The sequence below is a fragment of the Callorhinchus milii genome, unplaced genomic scaffold, assembly GCF_018977255.1.
Source record: "Callorhinchus milii isolate IMCB2004 unplaced genomic scaffold, IMCB_Cmil_1.0 Scaffold2, whole genome shotgun sequence".
NCBI classification, from domain to species: domain Eukaryota; kingdom Metazoa; phylum Chordata; class Chondrichthyes; order Chimaeriformes; family Callorhinchidae; genus Callorhinchus; species Callorhinchus milii.
The window spans coordinates 281,777-305,771 of NW_024704743.1; the positions used below are offsets into that span (position 1 = coordinate 281,777).

Genomic DNA, 23,995 nt, shown 5'->3' on the forward strand with positions numbered 1-23,995 from the left:
GGACCCCTGATTGACTTTGGACAAAGAATGAAGGGCGGACCAGCAGCTGGCTGGAGCGATACGACGTGTACCTGGGAGGCTGGGAGCTGATGCTGGGCTGCAGTTTGCTGGGAAGGGTCCGACAAGGGGACTGAAGGCTGGGCTGTAGGCACCACGTTGGTGTGAGGAGCAGTCGCGGGGGCGTTCGCTGTGGGCTGAGGTAGCACTTGCTGCTGGACTTGGCCGCTTGGCTGTGGAGTTGGGACCGCCGTCTCCGTTGATACGATGAGCTGAGAGCAGATTGGACACCAAAATAAACCCCATCGATTTTCAATCATAAATTATCATAATAATAAGTTGTACACTGTATAAAAAAAGCTATGGGCTGCTCTTTAGTGTGTAGCTTCAGGTCATAGCTTGATGCTAGGGATGGTACGGAGGATAAGATCAAATGCCGCCCTGTAGCTCAGTGGTTAGAGCACTCGCCTCGCAAGCAGGAGGACCTGGGTTTGATTCCCGGGCAGGGCGAAACCTTAGGCAAGTTTCCTTACTCCACTGCCTGTTTCCTAGCAGTTGCCTAAGGTTTCGCCCTGCCCGGGAATCAAACCCAGGTCCTCCTGCTTGCGTGGCTGTTACGTCGATTGGCGGATTGCTTTCCGGGGGGGGGTAATAATCGCTTAAACAAAATAATAATTTGGCCACTCAAGCCAGGACCGTTTGTGGGACCGCCGGAGAGAGCAACTCCCTTCTCTGCGGGATCTTTAATGTCCGCCCGAACGGGTAGCCGGTTTAACATCTCATCGAAAGCGTGGCCAGGAGGGGGCGGTTGAAGTCAGGACGCTGGGGCCTTTAAAAAGCAGCTCAGTTTGATGGGAAGACGGAAGGGTGGACGTTGTAGAGCGATGCGATCAGAGAGAGCGAAGAACCTTCTTTACCCAAACAAATCTTGTGATCCCAAACCCCTCTCGCGTTAAGGCCCATAGCCTGCAGTACGGTCAGCATCCTACAGGTGGCCCCACAGCATGCATTCAATTAACCCGGGTCTCTCACTCGCGAGGCGAGGGCTGTAATCATTAAAGCCACAAGACTCCGCAGGTTTAATACGTGGTGTGGTCCCTTTTTTTTTTAAAAAAAAATCTTACAGGGCCTTTGCAAATCATTAAAACGTCGCATAAATACAACTGCGCAAACTGGAAAATGATTCAATCAGCGGTGCGTTTCACGGCACAACCTATAAATTGCGTAATTAAAAAAAAAAACGTCGTTAGTCACATCCAGGGCTGAGGAATTTCGCAAATCAAGGCGACTTGTTTAAACACAGCAGTTACGAGGAGCTGCAAAGTGAGTGGACACTGGACGTAAGATCCTGCATCAACAGCGAGGTGAAGAGGTCACAAAACACATTTAGAAAAGCCAAGATTGTTATCTGCAAAGATTTACATAGTGCAGTGTCCCACACCCAGATTCAGTGACCACATTTTTGTTTAAAAAGGGATTATTACCCCAGGAAAGCGACTGCGGAATGATAAACAATACTTTAGGATGTACCAAGACAACAGTATTTAGGTTTGAGTAGCAATGGGGGAGTTTCAAGACAGACACCACGTCAATGTTGACATCTCTAACAAGGCTGCACCCTCTCCAGTAAAATAGTTTGCGGCTTGGTCTATAAATTAAAGTCTGAAGCTTGACCCAGAGGCGAGAGTGCTACCCGTTGTGCCAGGTTGACACCTAGACTTGTGGCTTGAAACACAGAACGCTAAGGTAAGCGTCAGCACTTTGCTTACTTGTTTTTGGAAAAAAAAATCAAATTATTTTTAATAAAGTAATAAACTTGTATAAAGAAATTCAGCAAATCACCAGGAAATCCACGCTTACCTCTGGGGCCTGCATTGACTCCTTCACTCTGGGGGACTGGTGAGAAAGAGAGAGAATAAATCAATGGGACGTGTGGAAGTACCCGTTGCATCATTACACGGAGGTTCACAGACGCGGTTTATTGCGAGCATTCTCCTACCATTGGGTGTTCCTGAAGTGGTGACAATGGCGTCAGGATAGAGAAGGCAGGCTGTAGGGGGAGTGCTCCAGCTATACAACAGCAAAAACTATACAACAACCAAGACCCACCTCTTCGACCGCGGTTTCGGCCACCCTCCTACCCCCAATCTCCCTGCCCTCCACCCCTCCTGATCCCAACCCCCAGCTCAGTCCAAATCCCTGAATGTCCAGGGTCTTGTAATCATAATAGTAATCCTTGCATTTGATACGGCGCCTTATCACATCATTGAGGCGTCTCAAAGTGCTTCACGGGATATACTGTTAAGTGAATTGACTGTGTGTTTTATGGGCGAAACGCGGCAGCCAATTGCGCCCAGTGTTCTGGAGCAATGGGATGGTGGCTTCTGGGCGACATAATCAGGGGGTGACGATTTGAAAATAATGACCTTGAATTCAGTCACTGCGGAGAGTTATGGAAGCAAACAGGAACCAAACCAAAGCTGTGCCCAGGGTAGGAACAAAAGCCATCCTGGGAGATAAGCTCCTCAGTGAAACCATTCGACTCCCGCGAAGCCAGCTGCTCAACTGATAGACTAAAGCCTGACGCACTGAGCTACGCGTCAATAGGTTTGAAAGACGAGCTCCAGCAGTGCGCCCCAGCTGTGTTTGGATGGGGCGGTAACCCACAATATGGAAGCTGTTACGAGCAGCTGCCCGGAACGCTGAGGCACGACACATGCGGGTCCAAGCAATCCTCAAATGTTTACGCAAACCCATTTGTTAAAGGAATAATAAATATTCTGAAGAAAGGCTCACATTACCCACCCATAACATTTCGGGTCCATTTCATCAGAACTCAATCCACAGCTGTTTGTGGGGGACGCTGCTGTGCGCAATTGGCTGCCACGTTTTGCCCACAAAATGTATACAGTCAATTCACTTTACAGTACATTATTTGAAGCCCTTTGAGACGTCTCGAAGAAACAATAAGGCGCCATATCAAATGCAAGGATTATCATTATTGTGAGCTTCTTTCCAATGAGCTGGTAATGGCAATGCTGAGGCCAGCACTGGGACATGCAGTTCACTGCGTTGATCTCCAGTCTGGAACCCTGCATTTGGCTTCAACGCAATGGAAAGAAAATGAGGGGAGGGGAGAGAGAGAAACTACCTGCAAACTTGCCTCGCAAGCCCCCAAGCTTATCTTCCAAGGCTTGCCTTGAGGTGACCACTGCCCAACAGTACAATTCTCATGCTATAGAATAATGATCCTTGCATTTGATATAGCACCTTATCCCGTCATTGAATCGCCTCAAAGCCCTTCACCGAAACTAAAATACAGCCACTGTCACTACTAATAGATTAACTATACAGAGGTGTCATTACTTATATCAGACAATAAAGAGGATCAGTATGGCTGCACTTGTGCAAGTCTCCACCATTTTTCTTGTGGTGACTAAAGCCAAACACGCATTTAGGCTTGGGGTGTGGTCTATTAAATGAATAATCAGTACAAAGCCACAGGAAGCCCGGCCCTGGCCTCCAGCTCTTTAAGACTTAGCTTCATGAAAATGAGTGAGAGGATCTTAAAATCGATCCGATCGATAATTGGGAGCTAGTGGGGCCTGGCAAGGACTGGTGTGAACGCGGCAGTCAATCTGCGCACAGCAATGTTCCGCAAAAGTAGCAATAATGCGAGTGCCTTGGCTCTTTTTGAATAGTGCCTTGGAATCTCTAAGGGTCACCTGAACAGGCACCCGGGACTTTCGTTCAACATTTTGCACTGTCAGTGTACACTGAGCTCAAAGTCCCGACGTGAAGCTTGAACTCACAACCTTCTGACTCAAGAGGTGAGCGCACTCCCAACTGAGCCAGGCTGACACACATTCAAACTTTCAAGACTGAGATGGATAGATGTTTGTTAGGTCTGGATATTGAGGGAAATGCGGCAAAGGCGGGTATTTGAAATTGAGCTATAATACAATGCAAAATTACATTTGTATAGCGCCTTTTACGTCGGGAGGACATCCCTGGATGCTGGGTTCACATCAGCCATGATCTAATAGAGTGGTAGAACAGGCTCGAGGGGCTGAATGACACCCCCCCTGTTCCTATAGCCATTCTGGGCCAAGTCTTGGAGAGATACCAAACGACTGCATCAAAGTTAAAGGAAAAGCAGCAAGCTGTGATGCCATGAAGGGGTGGCGGGGGGGGGGGGGGGGGGGGGGGGGGGGGAAGCAAGCAGCTGCTCTATATCAGAGAAAGATGGAGGGAAACTGATTTTTTTTCCTTATGTAGAGCAAAGGGTAAAAGAAAATTAAAAGCAGCTGCTGCAGGAACGAGCTGCAGTGTGCAACACCTCCTTTTCACCCAGCAATCGCAGCTGTGATCACTGTAATAATGATTATCCTTACATTTGATATAGTGCCGCATCGCGTCGTCAAGACATCTCAAAACGCTTCACAGAATATAACTGCAAAGTGTAGTGACTGTGTATTCTGTGGGCAAAACGTGGCAGCCAATTTGCCCGCAGCAGCGTCCCGCAAATGGTTGTGGGTTGAGCGACGTGGGGGCTTGCACCCGCCAACGTCTGACTCAGAGGCAAGCGTGCTACCACCGTGTCAGGGCTGACGCACCCTATCACCATGTAAAAAGCAGTTTGTGTAGTTGACCACGTTACCTGAGCCCTGACGTTTCGCAGGGACCAAGCCTCAAGAGCATTGCTATTCAAATTTTAATATTTTGAAAAATTCGCAGATTCGGGCTTAAAGTAATGATAATAACACTTGATATGGCGCTTTTCACATCTTCGAGACGTCTCAAAGTGCTTCACAGAATATGCTGTGAAGTTAATTGACTGTATATTTGTGGGCGAAACGCGGCAGCCAATTGCGCACAGCAGCGTCCCCACAGTCGGGGATCGAAATGACCAATTTATTATTGTTTTTTTGAGGGATTATTATCAGACGTGTGGAGTAAGGAAACTTGCCCAAGGTTTCACCCTGCCGGGAATTGAGCCCAGGTCTTTTGCTAGCGGACGATCATTACTATTGGAAAGAGTGTGCTTTTTCTCTTGCGGTTCTCAATAAAACAAGTGACATTTTACACAGCGCCTTTCACTGCAAGTGGACTTCCCAAGGCGCTAGACAGTTAGGGATTCGGACCCCAGCAGGGGTTTGGGATCAGGAGGGGCGGGGTGGGGGGGCTTTTGGATTAAGACGGGTCGTGCACACTGTTAAAAACAATGGTCTCCAGGCTAAAGAGCATGAGGCCACGAGAGCCAGGAAGTTAGAATTCCAGAGCTCCAATAATAACCTCTAAACAAAACATACCCTGTCATTTGGGTGGCGTGAGAGGAGAGCTACACAATCTGTACACTTAACGTGGAGCACGGGAACATAACAGCATCTGTGATATGCATTCAGAGTTCTCTTCTCCTCTCCAGGGACGTATTCCAGGCGATGTAGAGGAAGCATGCTTCCCGTGGACTTACCCGTAGCTGAGACACTGCAGCCTTCCCTTCTTCGCTCTCTTCATCCAGCTCATCGTCGCTCCACTCCCAGCCGCCATCTTCTGTCTTGTGCAGTCGGCCACTGGAGCCTGGCACACGTCTCACCTGCAACACAAACAACAATGTTCAGAGGAAGATTGAGCCCTCAAGATATCTTTGCATCTCACAGTATCTATCCTCCATCCTTCAACTCCATCCAGTAGTTTGAGGTTAATAATCCCTTTAAAAAATATATATATAATTGGTCACTTCAATCCACGACTGTTTGTGGGGACGCTGCTGTCCGCAATTGTCTGCCGTGTTTCGCCCACAAAATATACAGTCAATTCACTTTACAGTACATTCTGTGAAGCGCTTTGAGACGTCGTGAAGACGTGATAAGGTGAGAAGAAAAGACCAGTGTGTATTTTTGTGGGCGAAACGTGTCAGCCAATTGCGCACGGCAGTATCCTACAAACAGTCGTGGATTGAGTGACCAAATTATTATTTTTGGTCTTCAGGGAAATGGGAATAGAATAGATTCATTGGAGGAGCAAACATCACTAAACCCAAAGGCCTCAAGCGGTGACTAAAGTGAATGCTACCCTGTGTGAAGGGCATTATATAAATGCAAGGTGTTGTTGAAATCCACCCACAGTCAAACAGCCTACAGACACTTGCGGTCTGCGTTCACACTGAGTGACGACTTGGTAAAAAGTACCAATCCCAAAGAACTCGAGTCCCACTATGGCAGAATAGTGGGAAAGTTTCACACACCGCAATGTTATCTTCGATACAAAACACACGCAAACATTTCAGCATTACCTTTTTTGACCTCTCAGCTATCGTAGGTGCTCGGGTTAGTAATTTTTCTTCAAGGTATTCCTTGTTCTAGAATTTATTTCAAAACAAAAAGAGAAACGTGTTAATAGAGACTTTCACATTCCAAGCTCTCAATCACTAAACTCTCCTTCCCACTTCAACCTCTGAGTTGTGGGGGGAGGAGAGGGGAGAAGAAAAAGAGAGGGCTTGAGAGTCTCATCGAATGAGCCATACAGACAATTATTAGCTCCGGAATGCTTCCTGATTTCACACCTAAGTGGCCTAGCTCTGATTTTAGCATTATGAAAACAGGATTATTATTACACACACATATTTCCTCTCCAGTGATATTGAGTTACTGTATAGGATTTGACGCACTGCTTTCTACCATAGGTGTACGACCAGGAGATTGTTCAAATTTTCAGAACGTAACGCACTAACTTATCGCACAACAATAACAATAGCAAAATTACATTTGTATAGCGCCTTTCACCTCAGGAGGACACACACACACACACAGAGAAGAATACAGCTTACCTTTGCTTTTTGAAAAAACTTGTGTTTTAATAGCTCAGCTGCTGTAGGCCTGAAAAAGCAAACACAAAAAGTGAGAACTCGGGAATGAAACGGCAGCCTGGGGAAACGAGGTCCACTTGCAACATCACATCAATGTGCAATGTGAATTACCATTCAACCAGTTTGATCTCACATAAAGGGTAGTGGAAATCTGGAACTCTCTCTCCCACAAAAAAGGCTGTGGATGCTGGGTCCACTCACATTTTCAAGACTTAGGTGGATAGATTTCGGTTAGGTCAGGGTATGAATATGGAGCAAAGGCAGGTAACTGGAGTTAAGGTATAGATCAGCCATGTTCTAATAGAATGGCGGAACAAGCTCAAGGGTCTGAATTAGTTACTCACTATGTTCTATCTTTTGAATCCCTACCCTACCATCATTTAGCATTAACTACATCCCCATTCAGCTTGTCCCTCTCCTCTGAAATTCTATACTTTCTTCTTACACGGAGTATACACGCTTGCATGGACTGGCCAAATTGTTAATTTCCTTGCAATAGCACTCTATGTTGTAGCTTTCAACAACAACTAATTACATTTACACAACGCCTTCCACCTCGGGAGGACGTCCAGAATTTGGACCCCAGCTGGGGGTTATAATCAGGAGGGGTGGAGGGCAGGGAGGGTGGGGGTAGGAGGGTAGCCAAAGGCATGGTCGAAGAGGAAGGTCTTGAGTGTGCTTTGAAAGAGGCAAAGGAGGGCGTGAGGCAAAGGCACTGAGGGATAGGGTTTCAAAGAGTGGGGGGCAGAGAAGCTAAAGGCCCGAACGCCAATGGTAGGACAGGCTGGGCGGGGATGTGGAGAAGGCCAGGGTTTGCTGAGTGGAGGGAGCGGACAGGTTGATAAGGAGTTAACCTGAATCCACACAGCTGATACTCGTGCAAACAAAGCTCCTGATTATCTAGTTTAACTAAGGTGTCCTTGCTCCACATATACGCCTCAATCACCTGGCAAGTAGGAACCCGTTTGTTGATTGGCGGATCACTTTTCATTTCCAAAAAAATAATAATTTGGACTGTTTGTGGGACACTGCTGTGTGCAATTGGCTGCCGTGTTTCGCCCACATAATATACAGGCAATTCACTTTACAGTATATTCTGTGAAGCGCCTTTGAGAGTTCTTGAATACGCGATAGGGCGCGCAATCAAATGCAAGGATTATTATTATTATTATTAATGAAGTGCAAAGCCTCCTGCAGTATAAAACACTCAAGTCATCCATGGCTGCTAGAAAATGCTGAGGTTATTTTCTGATGTGTTAAAGCAGTTAAACTAGACAACCTGTTGAGGTAGACTCAACTGAGATGTTTAAAAGCGAGCGCCAACACATAGTCTTCCATTTGCAACTGTTCAGGCTGACTTTAAAAGAGATGGTACTACTTAAAATAGAAGGGAGTCGCTGCACTTTACAGTAAATCCTGTGAAGCGCTTTGAGACGTCCTGAGACTGGACCTCCGTTTAACGTCTCAACCGAAGGACAGTGACTCCAGCGAAGCAGCGTACTCCACTCCACGTAATACACTATAACCAGACTCGTCCAACTGGCCGCCTGGGGCCTCCGACCACGCCCGGCCCGGAGCCCCGACCTCGCTCGGCTCAGGGCCCCGACCTCACCCGGCCAAGGGACCATTCCCAACATCATTGTCCGATGAGCAAATGCAGGCGATGTTCGGCAACGGGACTGGCCAATCAGGATAAAATATTGCTTGTGGGACCCCCTGGACCTTTCTTAAATCCGGCATCTGGCCCTCAGCAGCCAAAGGGTGCGACTAACCTGAACTTACACCATTTATCGGAATGTCCGCTCCAACGCAAAACAACTCTGTGCAGCTCAGAGGGATTGAGCTCAGTGCCTGCCCGGCTGCAGAGAACGTAAGAACATAAGAATTTGCTGGGCAAAACTGGACCAAGGTCCGTCTATTCGCCTTTCACCGTCCTGACAGTCGCTTGACATGTCGTGTCCCGAGCTATGCAGTTGCCCCATATATTATTTTCCAGCAGACACATGTCTAATTTGTTCTTGAAACAAATGACATTTCTGCCTTCACCGTGGGTCTCCCTAGGGAGCCGGCCCCATCGGTTTACTACAACAGCAACAACTTGCATTTATTCCGCGCCCCTTCGAACGAGGTAGCATCCTGGGCTCGCTGACGGAAGCAGTTTAGAGAGCTACGCTTCCCAGCACGAAGAAAGCAGCGAGCAGCTATTGATCGCAAGCAAACAGGAGGGAAACAGTCTGCGAAATGAACTTGGAAAGAGCACAATGCCTTGGGTTGTTAAATGAACAAAGCACAGGCAGAGGTGGAACGAAGTCGCAGTCCCTGGGCACGGCTGGTAGTTTCACTGCCCACACTGAGCGTCACATTTCACAAAGGCAGAATGGCGAGTGGGCGCTGGTTCCAGAACTCACGACGACGGTTTAATTAACTCTCAGGGCAGCCCATTGTACTACCCGCGGATACTATTTCCTGTTCAATAATAAAAGAAATCATTTCATAAAGCTCCTCCCCAAAATAAACAAAAAGCGTTCAGAATGTACAGTGCACTTCAGGTTTTGAAGCACTCAATAATAATAATCCTCGGATTTGATTGCACATCACGTCGTTGAGACGTCTCGAATTGCTCAGAATATATTGTAAAGTGAATTAACTGTACATTTCATGGTTGAAATGCGGCAGCCAATTGCGCACCGCAACAACAACTTGTACTTATATAGCGCCCTCCACACAGGGTAGTGTCTCAGAGCGCTTAACAGTGGTACAGCCTGACTCAAAGCCGCGGGGAGGTGGCCATAAGCGCGGTCGAGGAGGAAAGTTTTCAGGCAGCACTTGAAAGAGGGGAGGGGGCCAGGCGGAGGGATTGAGGGAGTGTTTTCCAGAGTTTTGGGGCGTAGTGGCTGAAAGGGCATCCTCCGATGGTGGGGCGGTGGGTGCGAGGGACGAGCAGGAGGCTGGTGCCAGTCGAGCGGAGGCGCCAGGTGGTGGATTGGGAAGTGAGGAGGTCAGAGAGGTAGGGAGATGACAGGGAGTGAATGGATTTGAAACGTCCCACAGTGGTGGATGAGCAAATTATTTATTTCTTTATTTCTGGAAGGATTATTACCCCCGAAAAGCGATCTGACTGTCAATCGACTACCAACCAGGTTCCTACTTACTGTTTGGTAAACAGGTACGTGGAGGAAGGAAATTTGCAGAATGTTTCATTCTGCCGAGCAATTGAACATGGGTCCCCTACGCTACCAGATGACTGAAACGGAAAAGGTCCTTCAGCCCATTTGATCTCCTCATTCCAGAACACCCACTCTGTGTTTTAATACGAGTCCTAGCCTCCCAGACGCACAGGAAGATCTGCTCTTTGAAAATAACTTGCACTATGGAACACCTTTCACACAGCACAAAGTTCTTTGCAGACAAGGCGTGAAGGTCAGAGGATTAGGCCCAATCAAAGAGATCTTCAGACTATAACAAATTACATTTGTACAGCACCCTTCACGTTGGGAGGACGTCCCTAGTCCCTGGACAGTCAGGGATTTGGACCCGAGCCGGGATGAGGAAAGGGTGGACGGCAGGAAGAGTGGGGATACGAGGTTGACCTAAGGCGTAGGTTAGAAACATTCTAAAAGAGGGAGGGAGTTAGTTGGAGGGATTTCGGGAGTGTCCCTGAGAGCTCTTACCTTTTCTCCGGGTCTTTCTGTAGACATTGTGAAACCATCTTCCTAAAAGACTTGCCGTATCTTTTAACCATTTCCTTGTCTTGCACACCGGTCTCTAGTGACGGAGGGTCATTCTGAAGTGTTAACATCAAAACCTGAGAAGCAAGAGGAGAACATTACACAGAGAACAGAGTTCTTACAGGGCCAATAAAACCTTGAAGGGCTTCACAGGTAATTAATGTCAAGTGTAGCGACTACTTTTAAATTTTATTCACAGATTTGGCAACCATTTTGCGTAAACAAACCACAAAATGGCTAATTAGCAAACCAAAATGATGCATGACTGATTGGTTTGGAGGACTTGTAATTTGTGGAAAAGTTCTCCTCAAAACAACACCTGGAGCAGAATCAGTAATGACTTTTGAAAGGTCTCGGGAAAAATAGAACCAGAGAAACTTACAGCACAGAAGGATGCCATTCGGCCCATCGTGTCTGTGCCAGCTCCCTCAAGAGCAAATCTTTCAATCCCACTGCCATTTCCCCGTACCTCTGTAGCTGACTCTTAAGATATCTGTCTAGTTCCCTCTTAAAGGCCAATACCGTTTCTGCCTCAACCACTGGTCCCAGTAGGGAGTCCCAACTACTCTGTGCGTGAAAACATTTCTCCTAATCTCCCTATTTTCAGGGATGAGGGACTTTAGTTATGTGGAGAGACTAGAGAAGCTGGGATTGCTCTCCTTAGAGCAGAGAATGTTGAGGGGAGATTTGATAGAGGTGTTCAAAATTATGATTTGATAGGATAGATAAGGAGAAACTGTTTCCCCTTGTGGGTGGGTCAGTAATTTAAGAATTAGATTTAATGGGACATAGATTTAAGAAAATTCGTACATTTGGTCTCTATTTGGTCCAAATTTAAGAAGTTTCCCCAATTCTGTCCTATCTTATGTTTCTGAAAACTTAAAACGAGGTGGAATTTCAAGCTTCAGATTGTGCACTTTTCAACGTATACTTTCCCTCAATCCCTCCGCCTTGCCGTGAAGACCTTCCTCTTTGGCTGTGGCTACACTCACCTCCCCCTCCCCCCAGCCCGGTTGCCGTGTAAATGCAAATTGTTGCTGTTGTCTATAATCCCAGTCTCCAAATCCCAAACGACAGTGTCTGTGGTGGCAGTGGTAGTGGTACCTTCATAGGCGGGTACTTGTGATAAGGAGCTGCTCCTGTAGCCAGTTCAATGGCTGTGATGCCAAAACTCCAAATGTCTGCCTTGAAATCATATCCCCTAACCTGCGAAGACAACACAAGACAAACCTGAGCACGGGATTACATTTATTTTTACTGCAGCCGATAAGATTATTATTACGATGTCAAATTGTATTCTGTAAACTTGCCCAGGTATCAAGTTAGCGTAATCTAATCAGTCGCAGAATACGAGGTTGGAAAGCGATCTGCCAATCAACAAACAACCGATTTCCTACTTACTATTAGGTAAATAAAATAAGACTCCAGATAGGAGAGATCATCATTCATCCCACCTGCTCCATGACTTCAGGTGCCATCCAGCACGGTGTCCCCACAAACGTCTTCCGCACTTTATTCCTGGTCATGTCACCTCCCGTAGCGAGGAATGCACTTACTCCAAAATCTGTAAGGTGTGGGGGCGGTGGTAAAGACAGAGGGGGAACAGATAAAATATATAAGCAGCACGGTTACACATTAATTTCCTCCACTTTCCAACAGAAGGACAATTTATTGATCATGACAACTACGTACAGTTATATAGCACCTCTCACGCAGGCTAGAGGCTCGGAGCTCTTTACAGTGAGATGTCTAGAATGCGTAATTAGCCGCTATATCAAATACAAGGATTATTATTATTGTATTGACTGTGGCAGGGCATGACGCTGAGCCGGGAAGAGGTGACCGCAGGCACCGTCGAAGACCTGAGTTCAATTCCAGGCAGAGGGCGAAACTTTGGGCAAGTTTCCTTACTCCACACAGAGCCTAATAATAATCCCTCCAAAAAACCAAAACAATAATAAATTGGTCATTTTCAATCTGCGACTGTTTGTGGGACATTGTTGTGCGCAATTGGCTGCCGCGTTCGCCCACAAATATACAGTCAATTCACTTTACAATATATTCTGTGAAGCGCTTTGGGACGTCTAGAAGACGTGAAAAGCGCTATATCAAATGCAAGTATTATTATTATTATTATTATAAGATGAAGCTCTTTAGGCGCGACCTGAAGATAGGGAAGGAAGGGGCAAGGCAGAGGGTTAGAGGAAGAGTGTTCCAAAGTTTTGGGGCGTGGTGGCTGAAAGGGAGGTCATAAGAGAGGTTCATGTGAAGAAGGCCCTTCGGCTTATTTGGTCTCACCCTTCAACAAAATCCGCCCCTCCTCCAATTTCTTAAATGCGTACTCCCTGGTAACTCAAGCTGTAGATAGTCCTGTGCGTTAAGAAATACTTCCTGGCGTTTGACCAAAAATTGAAGCTACAACAGAGGCCAGCAACAGCAACAGACAGTTTGAGGTCACCCTGAGGAACGGAGATTTGTGCATTTCTCATCCTGATCCTTCTCTTACACCCCCCACCACCCCCACAATACTACAGCAAGTCCTGAACAGAGACATTACAAACGGAGGTCACTGGGTAGTAAGGCATGACATGGACACAGATTCAGATGATAATAATAATAATCCTTGCATTTGAAATAGTGCCTTACCATGCCGTCAAAACGACTCAAAGCGCTTCACAGGATACACTGTAAATTGAATTGACTTGTGTATTTTGTATGTGAGGGGGGGTGGGGGGATTAAGCAGGGTTCCGAAGGCCTTAATAGTAATAAACCTTTCATTTAATATAGCACCTAATTGAGATGTCTCCAAGTGCTTCACAGGATATACTGCAAAGGGTAGTAACTGTGTATTTTGTGAGCGAAATTGTTGGTAATCATTGTTTGAAGAAAACTTTCTCTGAATAAATCCACTGCCCGCTGTGAGATTGCGTAACAAACCCTCTTAACTGATTTGGTTAGTTGATGCTTTTTCTCTGTATGGCTCTCGGTATCTTATTCCCCACTGACTCACAAACTGCACAAAAACACATGGTGGTGGGGAAAAGAGGTCACCTTCCTCGTGAGCCACAATTCAATGCTGCCAGCTGATTTTTCCCAAAACAAAGGCTAGCATTGGGAGGAGTAGCGCAGAGAATTGTGTTACCAAGTGACACAAAGATATTTTCCAAGCACGTTCTACCTCCCCTTTGGCTCAGATAGTTTAGTCAGTAAGTCAATGAGCTACGTAGGACAACGTTAGCTCTGGTTAACCCTACAAGCCAAAGCCTTAATAGGAAAGGTGGTACTAGCTGGACAAGCAGCGGAAAAGCTTGCCAGACAGAGCTCTCGATGGCAAGCTATGCAGTTTTAGCTGGTTAAGACTCCAGTAGTAACCCCAATGCACACTCTGGGATCCCCAAGCCTTGGCTCTTGCCAACCTACGCCTAATACTTTCCGGAAGTAGGTGAACAGGATGTATCCCCCCAGGGAGAGAGTGTGCATAGCATTCAACAATCTATCTCTGGGATTTCCGTGTGTAGGTGGGATGCATGGAATTCTCAGTTTGGTTTGGAGACTCAAGCCTGGTGATGGGTTTCCGTGCGTGTCAGACACCTGGCTGATCAAAAAAAGCATTGGACATGAAGGTCCCAGGTTCAGTCGTGCTGAGTTAGCAGATCTAAGAAAGGAGGTGTTGGTTTCTAATCCTACGTCTAGGCTGTCTCTTCAGGACAGTACTGGGGGAGCAGTCACAGGTGCTTACCCCTCAGACGAGACATTAAACAGTTTGTTGTCCTGTTAAAAGATCTAGTTTGAAAAGATTAGGGTTTTGCCTAATATCCTGGGTATTAATCCTTCAAATAAACTAACTATAAATGAACTCACCTTATGGACGTTTCTAGGACCTTCTTTTACCTAAAATAGCTGTCACACTTGACTACAAATCGATGATTGACAGTAATTACTGTAATGTGCTTAAAGATGTTTTAATAATAATAATCCTTGCATTTGATACAGCACTTTATCACATTGTTGAGGTATCTCAAAGCGCTTCACAGAATATACTGTAAAGTGAATTGACTGTATATTTTGTGGGCGAAATGCTGCAGTCAATTACACACAGCAGCGTCCCGCAAGCAGTCGTGGATTGAGAGACCAAATTATTATATTTTTTTAAAAAAAGGGAATACAAGTGATCCGACAATTGACTAACAATCGGGTGCCTACTTAAAAATAAAAGTTGTGTCATTATGGGTGAGATTGTATGCGCAATGTTGCTGCAGCTGTGATAAATCTCACGAAACGGGATGAGAGGCATTGAAAAGGCTTCCAAGAGGCAAGCTAGTTAGGTTCACATCACTGAATAAATTACAGGCGATGACTGAAGCCCAATGTATTTTTCATGAGGAAAGAAAAAGTACTGTTAAGTGGAATTTGATGCATTATTAAATAATAAGGGCATGAGCTCAGGTGGATGTTGAAAGAACTTCTGTTCAAATGATGGAGCTGACTGGACAGCCTCGAATGCTGGGAACCTAAAAGGCAACACAACACTCCAAATGGGGTCTGACCAACGCTCTCAACTGTGAAAGAGCTTCGTGAAGCGCTCTGAGACTCTACCCTGCGTGAAGGGCGCTGTATAAAAGTGCACGTTTTTGTTGTTCTTTCTATGGATAGGAACAGGAAGCCAATTTAATGTGACGAACACATTTAATTTAAACGGTACGTTTGGCGAGACTGATTGAAGATTAAATCCAAAACAAATCTGTGAAAACACTACTTCAGCTTGTTTCCGCAGATTTGCTCACTCAATACACGACTGCTTGTGGGACACCGCTGTGCGCAATCGGCTACCGCGTTTCACCCACACAATATACGGTCAATTCACTTTACACTGTGCTCTGTGAAGCGCTTTGAGATATCTCGAAGACACGATGAGGTGGTATAACAAATGCAATGATTATTATTCAGTGAGCGGGTAGTAAATGCATGGAACAGAGGCCCTAGGGAGATGCTGGAAGCAGAAAGTGTTGACTCTTTCAGGAACAAATTAGATAGATTTAATTTAAGAAATAATATCTTGGGAAATGACACGTGCAAGTAACTGCCAGGATGACAGCAAGTGAACTGGATGAACATTGGTCTTCTTTCGTCCAGCAATCCTTATGAGGTGGAGGGATTGAGGCAGGGAGCTCCAGAGGTTTAGAAGCTGATGGTACAGCCACTGATGGTGGTGCGAATGGGTTCGGTGGGAGGGGAAGGGTTTGTGTTAGCTGAGCGAAGAAGGCGGAGTGGGGTAATGAGGTATGTGCAGGTCAGAGAGGAAGGGAAGGGCTAGGATGGGGCAGGGAGAGAAAATGATCTAATAAACTGCTTGAACAGATTCAAAGAGCCGAATGGCCTCTGCACTTACCTTAATTATCTTAGTTATCTTAAAGAGGCCTTAATTATTCCTCAACATTTTACTGTTACTTATTAACAACACTGGTTTATGTGGTGTTGGAAAAGCAATATACTGAGACAATATTTGCAGTAACACAAACAGCTCCTCTCTGTTCACTCTGATCTGAATCCCTTTGCCAGAGAGCTCTCTCATAATCTGCCAGCGTAGCACGGCAGGCAATTTCACGCGATCATTTGAGTGACATTTCTTGCATTAGTGCAAATTAATCCCACACATCTGAAAAATGTCACGCCGTGAAGTTTCACAGAAACACAAGACTTGTATCACACCTCGTAGGAGAACGTGGTTCAGCTTGCCCTCTCCTAGAACCCTCTACTCAAAACCATTGGTTTTATTTTGCCCCACTGTGTCTCCCTCCCTAGGCTCTCTACTCTCCATCCATTCCCCTATCGTTCCCCTCATACCCTTAATTAATAATGATGAATCCTTGCATTTGATATAGTGTCTTATCACGCCATTGACACTTTTCTTTTAAACAAAAGGGATTATTACCCCTGAAAGCAATCCGCCAATTGACTAACCAGGTTCCTGCTCACTACTAAATAACAGAGGCATGTGGAGGAAGGAAACTTGCCAAAGGTTTTGCAAACTTGAGTCATTTTGCTTGTGAGGCAAGCCCACTAACCATTACGCTTTGAGACAGAGATAATGAATATTGCTCAATTAAATGGCTTTTTAAATGGCAATAATGATATGGCTTTTTGCCTTTTCCCATTTACTAAGGCTTGTATGTACAAAAGCCAACACAAACAACACCCATTAACATGGCGCCCTTCATGTTGGGTAATGTCTCAGAATAATTTACCAGGGCGGGGTTAGAAGCTGAGCATAGGAAAAGGGAGAATATGTGGGTAGGAGGAAGAGGGCCATCAGCAGAGGGGCAACATGTCGGGGTAAAGTCAGGGAGTTCCAGAAGTTAAGAGGCAGAGTATTTGAAGTATTTGGGCACTGATGGCGGGAATGCTCAGCAAACTGGGTTAGCGAGCGGAGGGGACGAGCAAAGGAGCAAAGTAGTAGATCAAAGTAGCTGAGGCAAAGGAAAGTGTTCTCAGTCAGGGACTGGACATGAGGGAGAAGGAAAGCTGATATTGTACAGTCCTGTAGCTGGCTGCCGCTGCTTCCAGCACTTGTCAATGGGCTATACCAAATAAGACCTTATACTACTACTAATAATAATAATCCTTGCATTTGATATAGCCCAGCAGCCTATTGCCTTATCACATCGTTGAGCGATCTTAAAGTGCTTCACATAATATACTGTAAAGTGGATTAACTGTGTATTTTGTGATGAAACGCATCAGCTAATTGTGCACAGCGGCGTCCCACAAACAGTCTTTGATTGATTCACCAATTTTTTTTTTGAGGGATAGACCCCTGGAAAGCGATCTGCAAATCGACTGCAAACCGGATTCCCACTTAGTGCTGGCTAAACAGAGGCGTATGGAGTAGGGAAACTTTTCGCCCTATCCGGGAATCCAACCTGGGTCCTCTCGCTTGCAAAACGAGCGCTCTAACCACTACGCTACCGAAATCTGGTACCAGTTAGCCATTATATTTCACATCATGGTTGTTTGCGGGTCACTGCTGTGCACAAATTAAGCGCCTGCTATTCGCCTACAAAAAACACAGTCACTCCACTTTAAAGTGAATTGACTGTATATTTGTGGGCAAGACCCAGCAGCCAGTTGCGCACAGCAGCGTCCCACAAACAGTTGTGGATCAAGTGACCAAATTATTATTGTTTTTTTGAGGAATTATTATCCCTGGAAAAGCGATCCGCCAATCGACTAGCAACCGGGTTCCTACTTACTGCTAGCTAAACAGGGGCACCGTAGAGTTACACAACAAAAAAATTACATTTAAGTGCTATACAGCACAGAAGGAGCCCATTCGGCCCATCGTGTCTGTGCCGGCTCTTCGGAAAGAGCTATCCAAATCAAAATAAGTACCATTAAAAACTATATCCTGCGAAGTGCTCAGATACTTCCCAACGTGAATGGCGCTGTACCAAATGTAAGGATCGCTATAAGATACTCATTCCAGGTATCCATTATGAACTACTCAAACCCAGGGATCCATTATGCTCTATATTAGTTATTCAGCTTCTAGGTACACACTTTTTGCTGTGCAAGCTTTTTGGGTGATCAGCCAGGTGATTGACACGTGCAGAAATCCACAGCCATGCTTACGAGCCTCTAAAGCTCTCCACCCTTCTCACTGAACAATGACACATATCACACAGATCTGAACTTGCTTCTCCTAAGGGTTATTGGCGGATGCAGAATTTGGGGCCTGTCCGACATGAAAGCCAGGGCTCTTAGTCACTCACTGCGTGCCTGAGAGCTACTAGCAAATTATGAAAAGCTCAGGGTGGCGTTAGCAAGGAACCCCAATTTCATACGTTGGCAATAACTTGTGAAAGGTGACGCTCTTAATAATAATTCTTCCATTAACAGAGAGTGCCTCATCATGCTGAAAAGTCTCAAAGTGCTTCGAAGTTTTCTATAAAGTGCAGTGACTAATTGTAGACGAGCCTACATAATTTGCACACAGCAGTGTCACAACTCTTGAAGCCGCACGAGCAATTTATCGGGCTCAGCCGCAAGAACTCTCGCCTCTCGGTCAGATGTTTGTGAGTTTACTGAGGTCGCGAGTCAGAACTCTCGAGTTCAAAGTCTAGACTGACATGCATGCAACGCTGTCGAGTGTTGCATTGGAGTGACTTTGGTGCCGTCCTTTGGATGAGATGCTAAATTAGCCACAAAACTCTGGATCACTCTCCCTTAATTCCTCCACCTTATCCCTTCCTTCCCCATCTTCAAGACCTTCCTCTTCGATCGCGCCTACTGCCACCTTTCCCCTCCCTGCCCCCCGGCTCAGTGTCATGCTCCGCCACTGTCAAGCGCTCCGAGACGCTGCCCTGCGTGAGGGGCGCTATTATATCAATACAATTTGTGTTATTTCAAGACTTTCGGGTCGGTGCCGACAGTAATTACCTGCAATCTGAACGGAGCCTTCTTCACCGAGGAGAATGTTTCCCGCCTTCACGTCCCTGCAAGATAACGAGAGCAGATTAGCTGTGCCGAGATCAAAAGGGAATATGCCGCCTGCGATTGAAAGCAATTAGCCTTTCCCGAAGCAGCTGTTCAAAATAACGACGAGGACCAAACTCAATCCAGCAATTTCCAGGATGACAGACTTTCAAAGAACACCGTTGTGTTCCCTCATACGCTTCACAATCGCCACATTATTGGTTAATCATCTGGTCTGTGGGAACTCGCTGTGAGCAAAATAGCTGACACAATTGCTTATACACACTCAGTCACCGTGCACAAATTGACTACTACTGTTACCTACAAATACACAGTCACTCCACTTTACAGTATGTTCTGTGAAGCGCTTTGAGATGTCTCAACGACCTGATAATATGCTATATAAAATGTTTTAATAATATATTTATTATTATCAAGTGCTCAGAGACGTTAAGGGCGCTCCAAATACTTACGTTATAATAATATTCCTTGCATTTGATGTAGCGCCTTATTACGTCTTGGGGGAAGTCTGAAAGCGCTTCAAAGAATATATTGCAAAGTGAATTGACTGTATGTTTTGTAGCAAAATCAATTGTGCACAGCAAACAGTCATGGATTGAGTGACCAAAGTATTATCTTTATTTTGAAGGAATTATTACTCCCGAAATAAAGTTCAAGGTGATTCTCTCCAGTCAACTGAAGGAACGACTTCCCAACCTTCTTGTTTATTTTCGGTTTCATTTATAGCCTTGGAAGCGTGCCGCAGTTAAGGAGTTATTAGAATTGTACAGGAAACTGGAGGAGTAACAATGATAAGACCCTCTGATCTTCACTGATTCCAGAAAGCAAGCAAAATTGGTTTTCTTTTTCCCGTTAGAAGATTATTAGCTGAGATTAATTTAGACGGTGGGAAAGATTCTGAAAGGGGACAACAAATTAAATAAGGAAATACATATTCCTTGAGTTGTCAAGGCGACATTGCTATAACAACAAAATGCGCCCCTCACAGGATAACGTCCCAGGATAAGGATAACGACCCAGGGCGCTTGACAGTGGCGGAGCAGGTCGCCAAGTCGGGAAGAGGTGACCGTAAGCCCAGGAGGAATGCATTCAGGCACGACCTGAAGATAGGGAAGGAAAGGAGAAGGCAGAGGGACAGAGGAAGAATGTTCCAGAGTGTGGGCGTAATGGCTGAAAACGCGGCCACTGTTGATGGAACAGAGGGCACGAGGGGATGTCTAAGAGGCTGGAGCCAGTCGAGCGGAGGAAATGGGTAGTGGGTTGGGGAATAAGCAATTCGGAGAAGCACAAACAGATTTGAAAATGAGTGTGAGGATCTTCGAATCGATCCACCATGCTAGCAGAATGCTAATAATCCTTTACGTTTGATATTTGTCCACAAAATATATCATCAATCCACTTAACAATACACACACACACACACATATATAGATTGTTATTACTATTATAGCATCTTTCACATCGCTAGGATGTCTCAAACCACTTCCCAGGTTATACTGCAAGTGGAGTGATTGTGTGTTTTGTGGGCGAAGAAACAAAAGATAAGGTTAGAAGGAAATGTTTTACTCAGAGGTTTGGAATTCATTTCCTCAAGTGGCTCATTGAGCAATCAAAAGGGAACTGGATAAGTACCTGAGCAGTAAAAGCATTATGGATATACAAATATAGATAGGAAATAGTACACATTTTTTCCAGAGATCACTCCTCTCCCTACCCTAAGAAATCTCCCTACTTAACTTCACAGCAAACACATATATCTTGACCAGTGATACCTCAGATAAAATTAGCCATTCACTTCACGTAGGTCAATTGCTGTGCGGTAATTGCCTGGCAGATTTCACTGCAAAAAATGTAGTCACTGCACATTACAGTAAATTCGCTGACATCCTCCCAATGTAAAAGGCACCATATCAAAAACAAGGATTATTACTATTATAACATCCTTCCTGATATTGCCTGCTCAGTCCCCGCCTAGTAGAGATAAGGAATCCGTAGCATATTGGTTAGAGCGCTCGCCTTGCAAGCGAGAGTACCCAGGTTCGATTCCCACCTGGTGCAAAACCAAGTTTCCTTAACTCAGACGCCTTTGATTACCTAACAGTGAGCAGGAACCGATTGATAGTGGATTAGTGGATTGCTTTCTGGGGGTAATAATCTCTCCCCAAAAAAACTTGGTCGCTCAATCCAATTGGAGGGTTTCACCCTCCATAAACAGTCACTTCACTTTACAGTATATTCTGTGAAGTGTTTTCAGATGTCTGATTAACGCAATGAAGCACTATATCAAATGCATCGATCATTATTATTATAAACCCCTCCCTCAGAGAAATCACGGCGGCAGAGCTGAAAGGGGGGGGATTAATAAGAAGAGTAAATAGCGCGGCAGACATGATTGACCAACAGCGCTGAAAATGGCCAGGTTTCTATTCCTGTTTAATACGTTTAAATTGGTAACCCAATACAATCAGAGCCTTTTGTGGTTCGAGCAATTATCAAGGTCAATCTCAGGACTCGTGTCCTTGCCAGTCTCCAGCTCCACCTTATACTGCTGTGTCACACAAATACACAGCACACAAGAGGAGATTTTATGAGAATATCAAACACCACTCCTCGTAAGAATTTTATGTTTCACTTAAAATTAAAGAGCGCAGGAAACCTTTAAAAGCCCTCCACGATCAGGTTCCGTGACCTTGTAAAACCCTACCAACCCGTCGACTCCCTCCGCTCTGCAGGCACTGCCCGCTCCACCATCGGAACCCGCACCATCCCTTTAGCCTTTCCTCCACCACCACCTGGAACTCAATCCCGGAGCCCCGCGGCCTCGCTCACTCCTTTGCCTCCTTCAAGGCCGTTCCTCTTTGACTGGGTCTTTGGTCAGTGGGGGAGCAAGCACCAACACAGACACGATAGGGAGAGAAATAGAGCAGGGAATGGGATTAGAGTAGAAATCCAGCAGGGGAGCAAGCGTGATTTTTATGGACGTAATGATGTCTGATCAATTCCTGATCAACCTCCAGCCCGAAGCAGACTTTATTCAAACCAAGCGTGTATTTTCTGCCCAGGAGAACTTGCTGAAGGGGGCACTAGGGCACTAGCTGGGTATAGGGATTCTGGGTATAGTAATCTATTCCGAAGGTGATCAACTCCATTATCAGAGAATGAAATGTTTTCGTTCTTGGTCAACCGAGCATATGACACACACAGAAACCCATCACTGTGCTAAGAGAATCCAAACCAGAAGAAGTTCCATGCATGCCACTTACACATAGAAATTCCCATGTTTGGAATGGAATGTATAATCTCTCTCTCTCCAGATGGACAAATCCTGCTTAACTAATTCTGCAGAGCATAAGGCACAAATTGCTCGCTCTCTTACCTTTTGCACCGTGGAAAATTGCTTCAGATCTCCGTCACTTAGTAACTGGCTTCAGGTATTCCAATTAATGAGTAGGGTTGGAGGACTTGAAGCCAGTTACTGAGTGACAGAGTCTGGGAAGAAGTTTTCAGTGGTGGAAAAATGCAGGAATGAGCAATACTTAGTACATGAACTCACATTTTTAGAACAACTTACCAACATCTCAGTGTTTCAAAAGTCAAGTGCAGTTGATTGTTTTGTCAAACATGGCAGTCATTTATGTACAGCAAGGTCCCACAAAACAGCTTAATATTCCTTGCATTTGATATAGTCCCTGTCACATCTTCGAGGCTCAAAGCGCTTCACGTGATTTACTGTGACGTGTACATATTGTGAGCAAAATTTAGCAGCCAATTGCGCACAGCAGTGTCCCACAAACAGTCTTGGATTGAGTGAGGGTAACGTCAGGGGGACGTTCCAAAGTGCTGGACAGTCAAGGAACTGGACCTGAGCTGGCGGTAGGGATCAGGGGAAGGGCAGGGAGGGTGGGAAAAGGTGCAGTCGAAGAGGAGGATCTTCAAATGCGTCTAGAAGGAGAGGCGGACGAGCAGGTGACGTGGAGCAGGCGGAGGGAGTGGACAGGTTGATATGGGGCAAGGATAGGGGTGATGCAGAGGATGACAAAGCTGCAGAGTTCTGGATGATCTGCAGCTTGCGGACCGAAAGTAGGGGAAAGCCGACAAGCAGGGAGTTGGCATAGTCGAGCCTGGATTTAATAAATATGACAGGTCAAGTTACCGATTTTTTTCAACCAATCTTAGATAAGTGAAAAAAAACTCATCAAAGGTTCTACTTGAAAATGTGCTTTAAATGCTTTAAAAATAAAAATCATACCTGTAGCCAGAAATATGCTCGCAAGCCAGAATACTTTAAAACTTTTTGTTTGAAAGGGAATGAGTCAAGTTTTTGACAAAAAAAACTTTGCATTTGACATAGTGCCTTATCACATCGGGGCTTCACAGGTTACATTGTAAAGTGAATTGACTGTGCATTTTGTGGTTGTAAAATGGTTATGTGGAAAGGGCAAGGATGTGGGATAAAAGGGATTGAGTGCTGGCAGAGACCTGAAGGGCTGAATGGCCTTCTTCTGTGTTTATAAACATCTACGGTTCTAAGGGGTCAAAATGCCTCCGTTTCTGTGTTGTAAAAATTTACGGTTTTTAACATTGCTACTGTGCAAACTGCGTTGTACAATAAACTGCACATAAAGAATGCGTGCACACATGGATTTACAATCTAAATGCCCAGTTTCACTGGGGTCTTGTGTCCCTGAAGTTCATCTTGGATACAATCCACATTGTGAGTCAGTCTGTGGCCCAGTCATTAAACTGGTGGTTAATGCGGCTGTGTCCTCTGGTTCTATTGTTCAGTACGAGATTAAACAACTTTTTTTTAATTTGATTTTATTGCTATAATAAACAATCTTTGGGACATTATATTGTTATATTGCATCTCATTCTTCCAGAATCTCCACCCTACCATCTTTCCATCAC

The 23,995-nt window shown here is 45.4% G+C and overlaps 1 protein-coding gene across 1 annotated transcript in view; it reads right to left on the reverse strand.

Moving 5' to 3' along the window:
* Window positions 1-23,995, reverse strand: part of oxsr1b (oxidative stress responsive kinase 1b) — an 87,733-nt gene that overhangs the window by 4,471 nt on the left and 59,267 nt on the right. Inside the window, exons 9-17 of the mRNA XM_042332515.1 lie at window positions 19,031-19,086; window positions 12,048-12,157; window positions 11,698-11,799; window positions 10,537-10,670; window positions 6,827-6,875; window positions 6,293-6,358; window positions 5,471-5,593; window positions 1,858-1,893; window positions 72-269 (exon numbers count right to left, since the gene is read on the reverse strand). Of these exons, the coding sequence (XP_042188449.1) occupies window positions 72-269; window positions 1,858-1,893; window positions 5,471-5,593; window positions 6,293-6,358; window positions 6,827-6,875; window positions 10,537-10,670; window positions 11,698-11,799; window positions 12,048-12,157; window positions 19,031-19,086 (874 nt within the window). The remainder of the gene's footprint in view (window positions 1-71; window positions 270-1,857; window positions 1,894-5,470; window positions 5,594-6,292; window positions 6,359-6,826; window positions 6,876-10,536; window positions 10,671-11,697; window positions 11,800-12,047; window positions 12,158-19,030; window positions 19,087-23,995) is intronic.